General features: G+C 36.4%; 1 protein-coding gene across 2 annotated transcripts in view; it reads left to right on the plus strand.

Annotated features, from left to right (window-relative positions):
• Positions 1–13,777, plus strand: part of prkcab (protein kinase C, alpha, b) — a 308,642-nt gene extending 294,865 nt beyond the window's left edge. For both annotated transcript variants that reach the window (XM_056454262.1, XM_056454263.1), the window contains 2 exons: positions 1,985–2,125; positions 11,123–13,777. In XM_056454262.1, coding sequence (XP_056310237.1) covers positions 1,985–2,125; positions 11,123–11,290 — 309 coding nt within the window. In that variant the 3' untranslated portion in view covers positions 11,291–13,777. The remainder of the gene's footprint in view (positions 1–1,984; positions 2,126–11,122) is intronic.
• Positions 13,778–16,951: the final 3,174 nt, after the last annotated feature.

The following is a 16,951-nucleotide window of genomic DNA, read 5'->3' on the forward strand; positions in this document are numbered from 1 at the left end:
CAAGTTACAGACCAAAGGTATAGTTGAAGTCAGAATTATTAGCCCATCTGAATTATTAACCCCCCTGTTTATTTTTTTCCCCAATTTCTGTTTAATGGAGAGATTTTTTCAACACATTTCTAAACATAATAGTTTAATAACTCATCTCTAATAACTGATTTATTATCTTTGCCATGATGACAGTAAATAATATTTGACTAGATATTTATCAAGACACTTCTATACAGCTTAAAGTGACATTTAAAGGCTTAACTAGGTTAATTAGGTTAACTAGTCAAGTTAGGGTAATTAGGCAAGGTATTGTATAATGATGGTTTGTTCTGTAGACAATTGTTCTTTAGACAAAAAATAGCTTAAAGGGGCTAATCATTTCGACCTTAAAATGGCTTTTAAAAAATTTAAAACTGCTTTTATTTTAGCCGAAATAAAACAAATAAGACTTTCTCCAGAAGAAAAATATTATCAGACATACTGTGAAAATTTCCTTGCTCTGTTAAACACCATTTAGGAAATATTTTAAAAAAGAACAAAAAATATTAATAATAATTCTAACTTCAACTGTATATACTGCCATCTGCGATATTGATGTCTGTAAAACGGGTCAGCAAGGTATGTTTACTTCCACATGGCCTTTGTCTTTGGTGAATCAGTGTTGTAATGACATCAAAGAAAGCATCTAGTTTGCTTGATTGTGCAAAAATTTCAGCGATCGCAAAATCATGGAGAGACTAAAATGTGTGGCTCGCTTCGATTTTTAAGTTGAAGCGACTTTACAAATCCATTATCTCACATAAATTTTAACTTACATCAATTCATCTGACTATAAACATCAAGTTAAAATTTGTTTTACTTAAAAAAATACGTTGAAACCTGATTAACTGTCTAAATCATAGGTCTCAAACTGAATTCCTGAAGGGCCGCAGCTGTGCACAGTTTTACTCCAACCCTAATCAAACACAGCTGATCCAAATAATCAAGGTGTTAAGGACTACTAGAGACTACTAGGTGTGAGTTGGAGGTGGTTGGAGCTAAACTGCAAAGCTGCGGCCCTCCAGGAATTGAGTTTGAGACTACTGGTCTAAATTAAGTTAACAATTAAGTTAAGTTACTTTTGGTCTAAGGTAGCATAAAAACATATGTTGTCATGACTTTTGTATCTTGTCATTTTTTTTGACAGTGTATGGCTTGTTGAATCTAAATACCTGATAGCTGTACTGTACACCCAACTCACACCCTAACTTTTTCTGATTTTGATTGTAATGTATTTTTCAGTAATGGGTAGCGGCTGGAAGGGCATCCGCTGCGTACAACATATGCTGGATAAATTGGCGGTTCATTCAGCTGTGGCTACCTCAGATTAATAAAGGGACTGAGCCGAAAAGGAAAATAAATGAATGAATTGTACTGTAGTAATATTGTTTGTAGTAACGTTGTAATTCTCATGAAAAGGCAGGAAATTTCATAATTTTCCTTCATCTTACTCCCTTATTTAACAGAGGTTGCCACAGCGGAATGAACCGCCAACTATTCGCAGCGGATGCCCTTCCAGCCGCAACCCAGTATTGGCAAACACCCATACACAACCATTCACACACACACACTCATACACTATGGACAATTCAGCTTAACCAATTCACCTACTTACCATTTTTTACTGATGAAAATGATAACAGCTCAATAGTTCAAAACATTATGAAAAATTATGTATTTATTTATGTATTTTTATAATAGATTGTTAATTAAAAATAGAGTTAATAAGGCTCTGATGTGATGTTATGTCATTTGACAGATTTTAATTCATATTTACAGGTCTACTATGTGACCTGAGCCCAGTGAAACTTGATTCTGTTTTCTACTTATTGAAAAAATAATTTCTTACCATGCATATTTTATACTTTTAATCAAGCATACTTCGTTTTCTGACAGATTCTTTTTCATTCCCGTCGTGTCTTCATTGGTGATCTCTGTTTTTTGATCTTCGCAGCTGATGACCAAGCATCCATCTAAACGTCTGGGTTGTGGAGCGGAGGGCGAGAGAGATATAAAGGAGCAAGCTTTCTTCCGCAGGATCGACTGGGAGCGACTGGCCAACAGAGAGATTCAACCTCCTTTCAAACCCAAAGTGGTGAGTGTGAATGTGATGTTTGTGTACGTCTGTGACCTTTGTCAGCGCTGTGGGTGTTGGACAGCAGCTCGCTTTTTCACTCAGTATTTTTTAGTTACTTACTGAACCCCTGCGCTTTCAAAATATTACTGTGTGTGTGTCATAGTCTGAGCCTTATATGACCTCTCACTGAATGTGTGATTCACTGAGCTGTTTGGTTTGAAGAAGAAATTGTGTAAAAAACAAGCACAATGCTTTCCTGATTGCTGCAAGTGTTTAATTAGTTCCAAAGTTGAGTAGTTACTGTAATTAGATTACTTTTCTGTAGAAAAGTAATGTTAGAGATTATTAGATTACACTTTATTTTGATGGTCTGTTTGTTGAATTTAAGTTACATTGCATCTACATGACAACTAATTCTCATTAGATTATAAGTAGACTGTTAGGTTGGGGTTAGGGTTAGTGTAAGCTGACATGTACTTGCAAAAATTATTATAGTAAGTTAAATGTCTGTTGAAGGAGCAGTATCAGATATTAGATATTAAGCAGACAGTCTACTTATACTCAAATGGACCATTAAAATAAAGTGTTACAGATTATTTTACAATACAATACAATAGAATTCAATGTATATTTATAAAGCACATTTAAAAACAATCAAAGTGCTTTACATAGGAGTACTAAAGACCAAGAAGAAAGCAGAATGTAAAAGAAACATCTTCTTTTTTAGGTAATGTAATTACTGTTACTTATACTTTCCTTAAATACTGTAAATAAATTCAACAGAAAGCATTTTACAGCTAAAAGAAGTCATGAATTAAAGTCACTATATGATAAATGTGAAATACTGTGCCATTACTTTTAAATGTTTAGTTTTTTGATACATAAAATGTAAATTCTTTGTGATTAAAGTGTTCAATTAAAGGGCCCTATTATACACCCGGATCAATAAGGCGCAGGACAGGTGTATGGTTTGATTTGTCGCTATTTTCAGACCAGCGCAACTGTAATTTTCATGTTTTCCGCCACATTGTTTAAATATAAATCAATTTGCACCACTTTGTGGACTCATGGGTGTGCCGGTCTATAAAGGAGGTGTGTTAAGTGGCATTGTTAGTGCGTTGCTATTTTGATTAACTGAAATAGACTACGCAATTGACCAGATAAAAGCTGGTCTGAAGTTCAGCGCAGAGCATGTTAGTTATGCGCCTATGCAGGTCTAAAAGGCTTACACATTGCTTAATACACACAGGATGTACAGCAATACACACATATCTGTACAAATAATAAAAAAATAAATTATCAAAATGTTACAAAAATGATTATTTTCTATATAAATACAAAAACTGCTACCTCTATGCCTCAACTTAGGGTGCTTTTTCAGTTTATTCATGACAAATTGCATTTGTGTAATGAAAGTTATTATTAGTATTATTTATTATATGCATATTTATATTTGTTTTAATAAAAGCAAGTTTAGATTTGTCCATCTGTCGGGGTTTTGGAGGTGTATGCATCATCATAGGGCATAAGAATAGGACAAGTGTTTTTTACCCACTTTGTTATTACTGTTCATTTATTCGTTTGCTGGAAATTTGAACTGAATTTAGAAATAGTTTTGAAGCAAATCTTAGTGCTTAACAAACTAATTAAATTAAATTAATTAATTAACGAAAATTAAAGATGTAGGCTAATGGATGTCTTCAGTGGAGTGAGTTTCCACTGTTTCCTTACTCCACGAAAGTAAAGGAGTAAAGTAAAGAGTAAAAGTAAAGAGAAAGTAAAGAGACTGAATGGAGGAGGTTTGTTCTTTATCCTCGCACTGCAGATAGTCTGTTTTCTTGGTAGTGAAGCATTTACTTTTTCCACCTACAAAGTCCGCCATGTGAATATCAAATGCACCATGGTGCGACGCAACTGACTCCTAAAGGGAATGGGCGATGAGACTCTGATTGGTTCTGATAAATAGCAAATGGATTTGCACCATTGATTAAATAAAAGCTGCTCCAAAGTCAATAGTGCAAGGTTTTTTTTTTTTTTTTTTGGTCATTTAAAGTAGTGTTTCTCAATCCGTTTTTAGAGGACAACCAACACTGCATGTTTTGGATGTCTTTTTTGTCTGTCACACCCATTACAGGTCTTTCAGTTTCCACTAATGAGCTGATGATCTGAATCAGGTGTGTTTGGTTAAGCACACATGGAAAATGTGCAGATTTTGTGGTCCTCCTGGAACGTGGTTGAGAAACACTGATCTAAACAGTCAGTTAGTGATAGGTGGGTCCACTACACGCATACACTATGCTTATTACACACAGGGATGCGCAGCAGAACAGAAATACCTTTAAAGAGGAAAATTAAAGGATGTTGCTAGGCTGTAGCCCCCCTATATTTCTACTCAGCCTCCCTAAAACTTTAGCGATTAGCTCATGAACTGTACACTAAATGATTGCCTCAGTCCCCTTTAAATCTGATATGAAAACGAAAGCAGAATTCAGCTCCTCCCCGTGTTTTGTTTTTTCATTTGATTAGCAAACCACAGCAGTGGACAGCGAGAGAACGAGGTGTGTGTGTATAGAGAAATTGTTATAATATTTGCTTATTTGCAGCTCTTTGATATAGATAATCTTGTTTCACCTGTATCCCAATGTCATAAAGGAGGAGTCAGGTTTCCTCTGTGTTCACCTCATCAGCTCAGCTGTTTCCTCCAGCGAAAACTATAACTCTTAACGAATATTTCACTATTTTTATTTCAAAATGAACTACCAATATGAAACACTTTACAGTTCGTGTGGCACACTATGCCTGCACAGAAAGGATTAAACATAGTGACAGAAGCACTTAGAGAATGTACTCGTTTTAACGGTCACCGAGTTACTGACAGAGATGGAAACATCAAGTGTTGTCTGGTTTTAAAAAATACTTTATTATCATTCAGATCCTGAAATATGTGAATTAGCCTGTAAGTTTGAATATATATATTTGTATGTCTGTCATTTAATTAGAAAAGTGGCAGTTTATTTATTCAATACATGGAAACAAAAAATGCACTTGAAAGTGGTTTTTACTACAGTAAACAGGTGGGTTGAGCCTATTTGGCTTATTCAGAATGCAAACGGCTGTCTGTCAATGTAATACAGTGGAATACTAGGATACAACCCATATTAAACAAACATTTTTAGGTGTATAACTATTAAATTACTACTTATAAATGTAATATTAGGCTTAATATATATATAAATATATTTATATTATTTATTTATTTAAATTTTTATTTATTTATTTATATTTATTTATTTATTTTAGTAATATATTATTTATTTATATTACTTAATATATATATATATATATATATATATATATATATATATATATATATATATATATATATATATATATATAATTTTTTTTTAACCTTATAAGGAGCTCAGCCCCCCTAAAATGAAAATCCTAAAATCGCCCCTGATGTCGATAATAATGAGGCATTCAGAGCCATCTAATTAGCGAATGTGCCATGGCACGACTGCTACTTACTCTTAAAGGGGATGGCAGATGTGACTCTGATTTGACACACTTGACCCTTGACAATTTTTCCCATCTCTATAGCAAAAATGGATTCAGACACGACAATGCACTTACATTAAAATAGAGCTTCGATGGCATATCTTAAATATCCAACATTTTGAATATTTACCATCAGAAATCATGATATGTGGGGGGAATTCTGAGGTTAAATGCACACACACTACATAACACTAAACAATATCCAATCAGAAAGCATACTGACAGAGGACAGCAGCAAACAAACACAGTCATGGCTCAGCACAAAGCCAAATGGATTCGGACAGCACAGATGAATTAGCTTGTCGATTCATGGTAACAGCCAAATATATATTTTTAATTCATTTATTCATCTGTCATATTTATTCTCAAGTCTCGAGAGATTTTGTGCGATTTTCTGTTCACATTTGGGACTTTTAGTTTAAGGTCTGTTGGTGTGCACATCAGGGGCCTATTGTTGGGTGCTTTGGTTTTTAGACTTTCCTAAAATAAAAATAATAACAATTTCCTCATCGTATACTCACATTCAAGTGGTTGTAAGCGATGTTGGAATGTTGGGGAAAAAAAAAACAGCCATTGACTTCCATAGTAGGAACAAAAAATACTATGAAAGTCAGTGGATGCTTTTTCCAGCATTCTTCAGGACATTTTCAACAGAGGAAAGAAAATCAAACAGGTTTGGAACAAGTGGAGGATGAGAAATCGATGAAATATTTTTCCGTTTTGGGTAAAATGTCCTTTTTTGACAGTGTTGTCATGAAATTATTTATGACTGTCATTACCAAGCAATGGTACAATGCCAAGATGCATTTGAGCCTCATTTCTGCCAGTGTCTGAATTGATGAGATTGGGATGCTGAAAAGTACAGAGAGGTTTTAATCCACTTTGCTATTCCTTCTAGAAAGCAACTTATTGGTAATGGTTGTATTTTTCAGCATGATAGTGTTGCCAAACACACTGCTAATCCAGTCAAATCATAGTTATAGGAAAAAACAGCAGATTAAACACTCAAAAAATAACTAGTTTGACAAACTCAATTTAATTAAGGGCAGGATTTCCAATATTATGCAATGAAATGTAGTTCAAAATATGCAGAGTAAATGCAGGTTAAATAAAATAAATAAATAAATAAATAAAATGTTTTATTTGGTGGATATTTTTTATTGATTTATTGAACTCAAATATTTAATCTGATAATACCTTATTAGGAAGAAAGATATATTTTTATTATGTTCTCCCTACTGTATGTAAAGACAGTAAAATGTTTTCATTATAAAAGTATGAAAAACCCAACCCAGGCTCATTCTGAGAACGTAGTCCCGAGGACGTTTCTGGAGACCGCGAAATATGTCCCGGGAGGTACGTATTTTTGCAGTTTTTGTTTTCGCGAATCCGTGAGAGGCCGCTGTGCGCGCTTTCTCCCGCGCCGTCCTCGCGTAAACCCGCTAGAGGCCGCTGTCGAACGACCTTCCGCCTGTCTGCCTGGATGACAGAATGATTGACCGTGCGACCGGCCAATCGGCGGGCTGACCCACCCTCCTCCATCCCTAAACCCAACCAACGACGATTCACAAAAGCCGTCCAGAAAAGAAAAGCCCTCGTCTGATTTTTACCACGTTTTCGGATTTTGACCACATCCTCACCCTGTGACGAACTGGTTCGCTTTATTTTTTGGATTTTGTTTTCTCACCTGATTTCTGGAACCACTCTTCCCCGGACTCAAACCCGGTTGTCTTCGTGGTCGGCCCCTTTCTGCACCTCGAGTCCGCCAAAGTACACGAAGAGCAAACCGGAAAACTGGTTGCAGCGGGAAAGCCCTCCACACGGAGGCGAGCGGCCGGCCGGCCGGCAGGCAAGCGCTGAAAGGAACGGCATCACACCGCCCTGCAGCGTTCGCTTAAAAAAATGAAATGCAGCCGGACGTACCCCCGGCTACGTATTTCGCGGTCTCCAGAAACGTCCACGGGACTACGTTCTCAGAATGAGCCTGGGTTGGAAAAACCAGCAAGTTATCTGTCATGAAATGGCCTCCACAGAGTCTAGACGTAAATACTGTGTTATACATAACAGTATGAGATTCACCTAGAGGGGACTGTATGTCCGAACACCAATAGTATCTGGTTGCAGACTTGCACATAGTGTACAGTCTCAGATGCATGGACTCAATAGACCTACAGTTGTGATGTCACTGTGAGGAGTAGGGTTATGGATGGGGTTAGGTGTTATGGGTGGGGTTATTATTAGTATTAGTAATATGATTAGTATTAATAATATGATTAAGGTGAAATGGCCTCCACAGAGTCCCGACCTAAATACTGTATTATACATAGCTGGACATAAAAGTTCTGAAAGAGGCCTGATACAGTAGCACACTCAGGAAATTTCAGGACAGTCTACTAAAGAGTACATGTTGGGATTGGCACCAAAGCAGCTCATTAAACACCTTTAAGTTAAAATTTTAAGAGTTTTTGAGATAAAATTTTGTGTTTTTCTTTCAAATTTGTATACATATTCCCTGTATTTTCTGTTTGTAACTTAATAAAGAAACTGAAAATTAAACATGTACAGTATGTAGTGTAGGTTGAAGCATAGTTTTTTTATTATTATCAGTCAAGATTGTTTATTACCAACATAAGTTAATGAATTGGTGTTTGTATAATTTCAAGTTGAACTACATCACTCAGCCAGTGGTTAGAAGTTATTGTGTGGTTTTTTTTTTCGTTAATACACCCCTCTTCACACTCCTGATGTGAAACCAACATTTGATTGCATCTTGCAGAGCTGCTAAAAAGTATTCACAGACTATATTCACAGATTATTACCACCAAGCATTGTCAGTCTGGCAATCAGATCGCTTTCACTCCCTCAGACAGGAAGGTGATGAAAATTGCCAAAGGGCACACACTGTCTAATGAAAGACTGGAGGGTGAAAAGCGCACACTGATAGAGCTCGATGTACTGAGCTTATTGTTGATCAACCAATCAGATAATATCTTCACTACCTCATTTTTAATTACTTTTTCTTGTTTGTATCGAAATATAGCCTAGAGGTAGTCAAAAGTATGTGTATAATAATAGACAGTTATGCCAAGTAAATAGTAAACATCAAGTGCAGTCTTTTTTTGATCATCCACTCGTTGGTGCAGGTATGCAAACATAAGAACCCTGTTTTGCATAATCTACTGTTTTATATCAACAACAGGTCATCTTTGATAATCCTTTGCTGAAATAGCTCATAACAGATTACTGTATGGCAGAATCCCAATAGTAGCTGGTTGCCGACCTGCACTTGCACAGGCATGCAGTCTCAAACACATGCACTCAATAGACAAAGTGATGTCACTGTGAGTCGTAGGGTTAGGGGTGGGGTTAGTACACATTTAAAGCATTCTGGTCTGCAGAAGACCCTATTCCAGAATCCAATCAATATCCAAAACTAGAGACGGGGAGGAAGGGGGCGGGGTTGGGCGTGGGGAGTAGCCTTTAGACTCAGCTTCCCCAAACCAATTTTCTGTTTAAACAATGTCTAATAGACTTCTAAACATAGATGTCTTTGTTAAAAAAGGCAAAATTTGGTCTGTCAGTGAAAATCCACTTTATTATGACCAACAGTTTTAAGAACAGTGTGATAGTTGTGTTTCCTGGTATGGTTTGCACAATTACAAACAGTTCTCCGCACAGAATTTTAGAAATGGTTAGACAATCATGCTGGATTGGTAGCATGCATGTGCATGGGACATCGCCACTCTGTTTCTTGCTACCAGTTTCTCTATAACCGGCTAAGAGCAAGTGTGATATTTATCCGTTTATTTTATGTAGATCAACAAAGTGAATGTCAGGAGAAAAAAAGGAGTCTCCAGAGCAGATCCTCATCCATATCGCTGGCATACAATGCAACGGCTGGCGCATTTGTATTGCATTCCAGAGAATTCCACCGTTATCAGCTCCACCGTTGAAAATGAAACTGTTTCTGTGCTGACTAAACCAGATCAGCACTGATTGAAACAATTAAGCAAAGATAGTGGAAAAGCAGCTTAATAGACTGTCTATTATTAGTTTAATAATAGACTTTGATTAAACAGACTTCACATCTGTAGTCATTCAATCATGTCTATGGATGCAGATGTCCCGGATGAAAGCGTAGAGCTGGGTTTTGGGGGGACGTTGTTTTGGGGTGCTGGAGTTGGGGGGGGAGGGGGGGGGGGAGTTGTTGTGGACGGAATTGACCTGGAGGTGTTTGTCAGGGCTGCTGCATTAACCTAGGTTGCATCTATGGACGCGCCAGCCCTTCCCACCTCGGAAGATGCAAAAAGGAGGAAAAATTCTGCACATTCACAGTAGACATTTTGGCAAGCTCAACTCCCATTGTAGGGAAATGATGGTCTTTCCGCCCTCACTGAAAATGGGCACAGGGGCACGGTTTTCGCTGATAAGAGTGAAGAGAGGGGGTGGGGTGGATTTGAGAGGGTGCGTGGTTGTCATGTGGGCAGGGGGGGGGTTGCAGATGTCGCGGACTAAAGTGAAGAGCCAGGATCGGAGGGGCTGGTACATGGTTGTCACTGACAAAAGTGAAGAGTGGGTTGGGCGGGGTTAGAGATGGGGGATTGGGGCCAGGGTTGTTGCGGACAAAAGTGACTAGGAGGTGTTTGTCACGGATGCCACCTTAACTACTCTGCCATCCCAGGTTGCCTCTATGGACGCGCCAGCTTTGCCCACCTCTGTTCTCACATTTGCCTTAATGTGTATACAATTTACCTGTTCAAATACTTAATTCCCTGTTAGGTGTGAACCCCCTTTGTTTTTTTAAACAAAGAGGGAAAGTGGAAAACCCTGTTTATGAAAATGCTGGTTTACATGTGGACATTGTCTAAATTTGTGTAATAAATCAGATGTAATGAAATTAAATATTTCAGTTTCACTCACTGGGGCATGCATATGTAACACAAACTACTGAAAATATAACCCAACCCTCCCAGATATTGAATGTATAACTCGCACACTGATAATAACTAAAATGGTATATTCGTTTTTATATCTAATGGACTCAGACCAGTGAGAGGCGGTTTTACTAACTTGTGGTCAACTTGAATTTAAAAGGATGTCTACAATAGAAAGGTCCGAATTATTTTAGGAGTCTGCATCAAAACCACCCACGTCGTGTGTTGATCTTTCCTTACTATGTCTTTTTATGGATATAATCTGCTTCATCTCCACCTGCAGCCCCCCTCGTGTGTGTTTGCAGAGCCTCTAAAAGACCCCACTGATACACCACAGGTGCTGTAGCTTTCAACCTTTAACACAGCCTTCCAGTTGCAATTATAAAATTCCTCCATTTACTGGACATGACAACCGTGACGGAAGTCCTACGTGAATTAATTTATTCTCTCAGGCGCACTGGCAGCTTTTTTTCAACTGAATCTAAAAATAAACACACCGTCTTTTTTTCTGCTCTCTTTACAGTGCGGCAAGGCAGCGGAGAACTTTGACAAATTCTTCACGCGCACGCAGCCCATGCTGACCCCGCCGGACCAACTGGTCATCGCCAACATCGACCAGAGCGAGTTTGCGGGATTCTCCTTCATAAACCCAGAGTTCATTCACCCAGCGTCCATTCACAGTGTGGTATGAGACGTCCCTGGAGGAGGAGGAGGAAAGCTATCAACAGCATCCACGATATTTATGAACTCAGCAAATCTTTGTAGACAGTTGAATACCCTTTATCTGAGCATATCTGAACTGAGGGGGGACTGGAGGAGGAGTTTGAATGGCTGAATGGATCTATATATAGATATATAATCATAAAAGCATGTTTCCACATGAGGATTTTGAGGGCAGTATTCAATGCATTTGATATAAGATCTGGTCCAAAGCCTGGTTTTCAGTTTGAGGTTTAAGGGTTTTTACACTCTTAAAAATTGAGGTTCTTTAATAGTTGTATGCAGGGTTACTTGTGTAAACTAAAACTTTTACTTTTAGATTAAGTTTAAAACTATTGGTCCAAATTTTTTCTTAAAAAAAATACTAAAAGTAATAATAAGCAATATTACATATTCAGAAAAATCTAATTTTCAGAATTAAATAAATTAAAATAAAATTTTCAGGCAAATATTTTCTTCATTTGCCAAAAAATGTAAACTGGGCATGTTTAACGACATACATGATTTTAACAACCCAGGCTCATTCTGATTACGTACCCCTATATACATTTTTGGGGAGCGGTAAATACGTCCCAGGAGCTACTTTTTTTTTTTTTTTTGCAGTTTTTCTTTTTGTGAATCCACCAGAGGCTGCTGTGTATGCTTTTTCAGATCTCAAATTTATCTCGTGAGTGCCATTCGCGCCTGCTCTTCTTGCTTAAAACCACCAGCTGGCCGCTGCCAACTGAATGACCGACCAACCCCCACCCCCACGACTAATTCCCCCACCCACCTGTATCCCTAAATCTGACTGATAGTGTTCTAAAAATCACTGATTGACCAACACCCATCAACTTCCCTAAACCCAACTGACAGTTTAAAAAAGAAATCCAGAAAAAGAAAAACCTTTGCAGAAGCCTGATTTTTACTACATTTTTACATTTTAGCACATTTTCACCCTGTTATTTACTTGTTTGTTTGTTTTTTAGCTTTTGTTTTGTTTTCCTTTCTCGAACTGTTCTTCGCCTTACTCGAGCCACGTCGTCACCGTCAACTCTGCTTTGCATCTCAAATCCTCCGACATACATGTCGAGCCACTGGACAAACTGGTAACAGCAGGAAAGCCGTTTACATGGAGGTAAGCGGTCAGCTGGTAATCGTGAAAAGTATCGGTGTCATACCGCCCCACAGTGTTCGTTTAAAGACATGAAGCTACGCTTTCAGAATAAGCCAATGTTGGATTTTAATATGACAAAGTTTTGTTTAGATTCTTTAAAATTTTTCCTTTATTCCTGAGCGTTGCATTTCTGTGGTTTTGAGTTCAGTATCTGTATTAGTCTGTATTAAACACCAGTTTAATGTTGAATTAGAGCGAGATACAATTGAAGTAGCTAAATATTTATGATGACAACCATTCTACAATAGACACGCTAAACATGTGATCGTAATTCCCAGTGAGGCAAACTCTTTTGTTTCCTAAATTTGGCTTTGTTAATTGAAAATGTAGTTCTGTCCATGTGACTCTAGCAATTCTTTACTGGATTTGACCAACAGAAAAGAAACCTTTTGTGTTTTCAAAATATTAGGCATACAATTAAGACTATTGTGTTTTTTAAACAGCCTGATCTCACGAGGAAACCTAGCTATTTAATGTTTTGTTAGTTTAGTGGTCAATTCGTATAAATTTGTATGAGTTCAGACGTGCGATTTTTAAAAAGGAGGTGTGGCACCAAACCCCACCCTTAAACCCAACCGTCATTGGGGGATGAGTATATCGTTCTATGAATGAGATTGTACGATTTCATATGAATTAGCCACTAAAGCAAAAAGTTACGAATTGCCGAGAGATAGCGTTTGTTTTAAAATATTAAGTTTAACAATTAAGCTATATTCACTGCACAAAACATTCATTATACTGATTTTAAAAGTTATTATTTATTAGGTTGTATTATAACTGGAAAGACCAAAATTGTTTGACTTTGTTTACCTTCTTTTGGAACCTTCATTTTTACAAGTGTTGACTCTGCAGATGATTATTTTATGATCTTCAATCTCGGTTAGGAAGCTGCATTTTATATTTACACGCAATTTTACCCTGTAGATGATTATTTTATAAACCTCAACTTACGATGCTGCATTAGTAGGCAGTCGACAGAAATACTGCTCTCTAGGATTTAAAACAAAGTCTGTCCTCATTGTAATGAAACTTCATCTAATGCCAGTGTGCAGATTAATGTCCAGTGAGCCCCAGTATGTTTTACCGATTTTTTTGATGGTAAAGATGGGTGAACGATCTCTTTTTCCAGTCCTCAGATTCTGTGTGTGTGAAGCATGCTGACATAAAACAGGTTTTTGTGTCCTATTCCTTATATCCTCTACTGCCATTTCTAATGTTCCTGAATTATATATTTGTAAATCTAAAATATATATATATCTTGTTATAGGAGTGCCAAAATATAGCTGCATCAAAAGGTTTTTATATATGCATATGATTTCCGACTAGGTCTATTAGTGGCGTCCCTTATCTTGGGCTGAAACTTGAACCCTTTTTTGCTCCTGGAGTTTTAGCATGACATCTTCCAATCCCGTCACTGCCTGCTCACCTGGTTCCCACATATTCAACATATACACAACTTTGTCTCTTTAGATGTACGAATAGTGAGCGATTTCTCCTTAGCAATCCCACAAAACTCTGATCTACTCCTCTCTGCATGTTCATTTTCATACAATTCTGCTTATTAAATCCGCTTCATTTAACATATTTCACCATCTTTAGAAAACTAACCTCTTTAATGTTCCCTCATAATCAAAGCAAAAACAGATGCAGAGGCCGATAATGTGTAGATCAAGTTAGACATGGAAATGGTCTTTGGTTTGAATCCTACACTCAAAAATGTATATTTGTTGTTTGTCCAAACTACTTATTTAAAATGAGCTGAAACAACACAATTCTTGAGATTTTTTTGAAACTTTTTAGTAACTAGTTTACTTTATTCCTTCATGTTGCCCTAACCCAAATCGATTGAGTGGAACCTAGCATTTTTTACAATGTATAATGATAAAGAAAACGTCCACGGCTAAATAATAAAGAGGGGTGAAGTCTCATAAAAAGTCTCATAAAACCTGAATAAAATAATATATATATATATATATATATATATATATATATATATATATATATATATATATATATATATATATATATATATATATATACATATATATATATACAGGGGTGTAGCAGACATTTTAAAAGTGGCGGGGACGGTTGTATGAGATCATACGATCATATAATTATTAATCACCTGTTTCTAAATGGTCTGTCTCTAAAAGTGAGGGGGACGCATCCCCCCATCCCCCCCGGTTGCTACGCCTCTGTGTGTGTGTGTGTATATATATATATATATATATATATATATATATATATATATATATATATATATATATATATATATATATTCAGAATACCTGAGAAACTGAATCATTATATTATGAAAACCAGGTCATTATTAATAATAAGTAAATATGGCTTAATAGTATTTTCCTGGTTTTCTGAACCATCACAAATCTGCTTTTTGAACACCTTTACAGCAGCCAGACTAAATTAATTCAATTCAAACCTATTTGTATTAATAATTATTGTTTAAAAGCAGGTTTACAAAAGTTCAAAATCAGAAATTAAAAGTTTTTGCATATAAATTAAACAATATAAATAGTTATAAAGCAAACACTGACCACCAAAACGGTTTAAACATAAACTTAAATGAAACATCCTTTTCTAGACCTTATTAATTTTAAGAACTATTGTATGACAGAAATTAAGGCAAGCAGATTAGTATTACGTCAAGCTGCTGAAGCTGTTTGTGGATTATTTTAATGATCCTCTGCTGAGATTTTGAGAGATTTTTGAGAGATTTATTTTATCTTTAAAGCTTTACTTTCTGACATAAGTGTATAATGATAAAGAAAATGTACACAGCTATAATAAAGAGGGGCAAAGTCTCATAAAAGGTCTCATAACACCTGAATAAATAAAAACATATATCACACATATTCAGATTTAGCCTTTGGGTAATACCTAAGAATCTGATCATTATATTATGAAAACCAGACCATCATTAATAATAAGTAATAACTATTAATTTATCTGCTTTTTAAACACAGTTACAGCAGCCAGAAAAAAAATCAATTTAAACTTATTTGTATTAATAATTATTATTCAAAAGCAGCATTAAAAAAAGGTCAAAATTTTGTTAAAGTGTTTGCATATAAATTAAATGTTATAAAGAGACAAGAGCCCAATTAAAGCAAACACTGACACTAAAATGCTAAGTTTAAACATAAACATAAATAAAAGAACTATTGTATGACAGAAATTAAATCAATCAGAGTAGTGATGTCAAGCTGCTGATGCTGTCTGTGGCATTGTTTAATGATCCTCTGCTGAGATTTTGAGAGATTTTTGAGAGATTTACTTAATCCTTAAGACTTTCTGACATAAGTCTACTATGATAAGGAAAACTTCCATGGCATTAATAAATTGGGGTAAAGTCTCATAAATCTGTCAAAACCCATGTTCATTCCAGAAATTCATCTCGCTTAAAGAAACGAAGCCTGTTTTGTAAAATAGTGAAAATTTCATAATCATTCAGCACATTTCCGCTAAATAGAGAAAAGTGTATCTATACTAGATGTGCTATTTACTCTCCATTGTTAGGTATTTACTTGTTGTTATGCTTCCTTAGCATCAGTAAATCAGTACTCAGAATTGGAGTATTAAGATTTCTCACACGCTCCTAACACTTTTTACATATAAATCATAAATCCCCCCTTAATGATTTGACAAAGTATGCTGGAGGCTGCCGGGAGGTCAGTTATGTATAACCTCTATTATAGCCCTGTCTCTGCTAGTGTTTATGTCCTTTGGTGATCGTGTTTAACTACATGTTCTGAAGTTCCCACCAAATGGAGCTTCCCAGTATATATACAGTATATCTGGATCTTTTGTATCTTTTTAGGTCTTAGTTTATGATCATCTTGCATTTTTGCTCTGTGAGTACTTCTTCGTAGAGCGCCATGTTTACTGTTACACTAAAGGTACACTGTAAATACGGAGAAGGCAAACATTATCCTGCAGATTTTATACTAAAAACTGAATGTGCTTTTATTAACTTAGATGGTTTCTATGTTTAGATGATCCCCCAAAAAAGACTAGTTTGGCTGATCTGCAAATCTTTGTTATATGTACTTCTTGTATTGATCTGCTGTTTTCTATGCTGTAGGAGCTGGATGTACGTGTAGACTGACTGTGTGCGTGAGTGTGTGTACTTCAGCTGCTGTGTGCATGTGGGCTGTCGGCAAATCGGCGCATGCAAACGTGTCGCATGATTCCAGGAATCCGGAGTCCTCTAGCATGGAGTGATTGTCACCAAACCTGTCCCACTTTAACTATCTTGCTTTGTGCTCTCGCTTTGGTTCATTTTTGGGTTTTGATCCATTGATTGAAGTATGGAGACTACACAAAGTATGGATTCAGATCTTTGCAGATCTTATAGAAGTATAGCTCTTTATGAATTCTGTCTGGATTATCAATGAAATGGACAATTAAGTTTTACCACACTTGAAACAATAAAGAGACAGTTCACCCAAAATG

Source organism: Danio aesculapii, chromosome 3, assembly GCF_903798145.1.
Source record: "Danio aesculapii chromosome 3, fDanAes4.1, whole genome shotgun sequence".
NCBI classification, from domain to species: domain Eukaryota; kingdom Metazoa; phylum Chordata; class Actinopteri; order Cypriniformes; family Danionidae; genus Danio; species Danio aesculapii.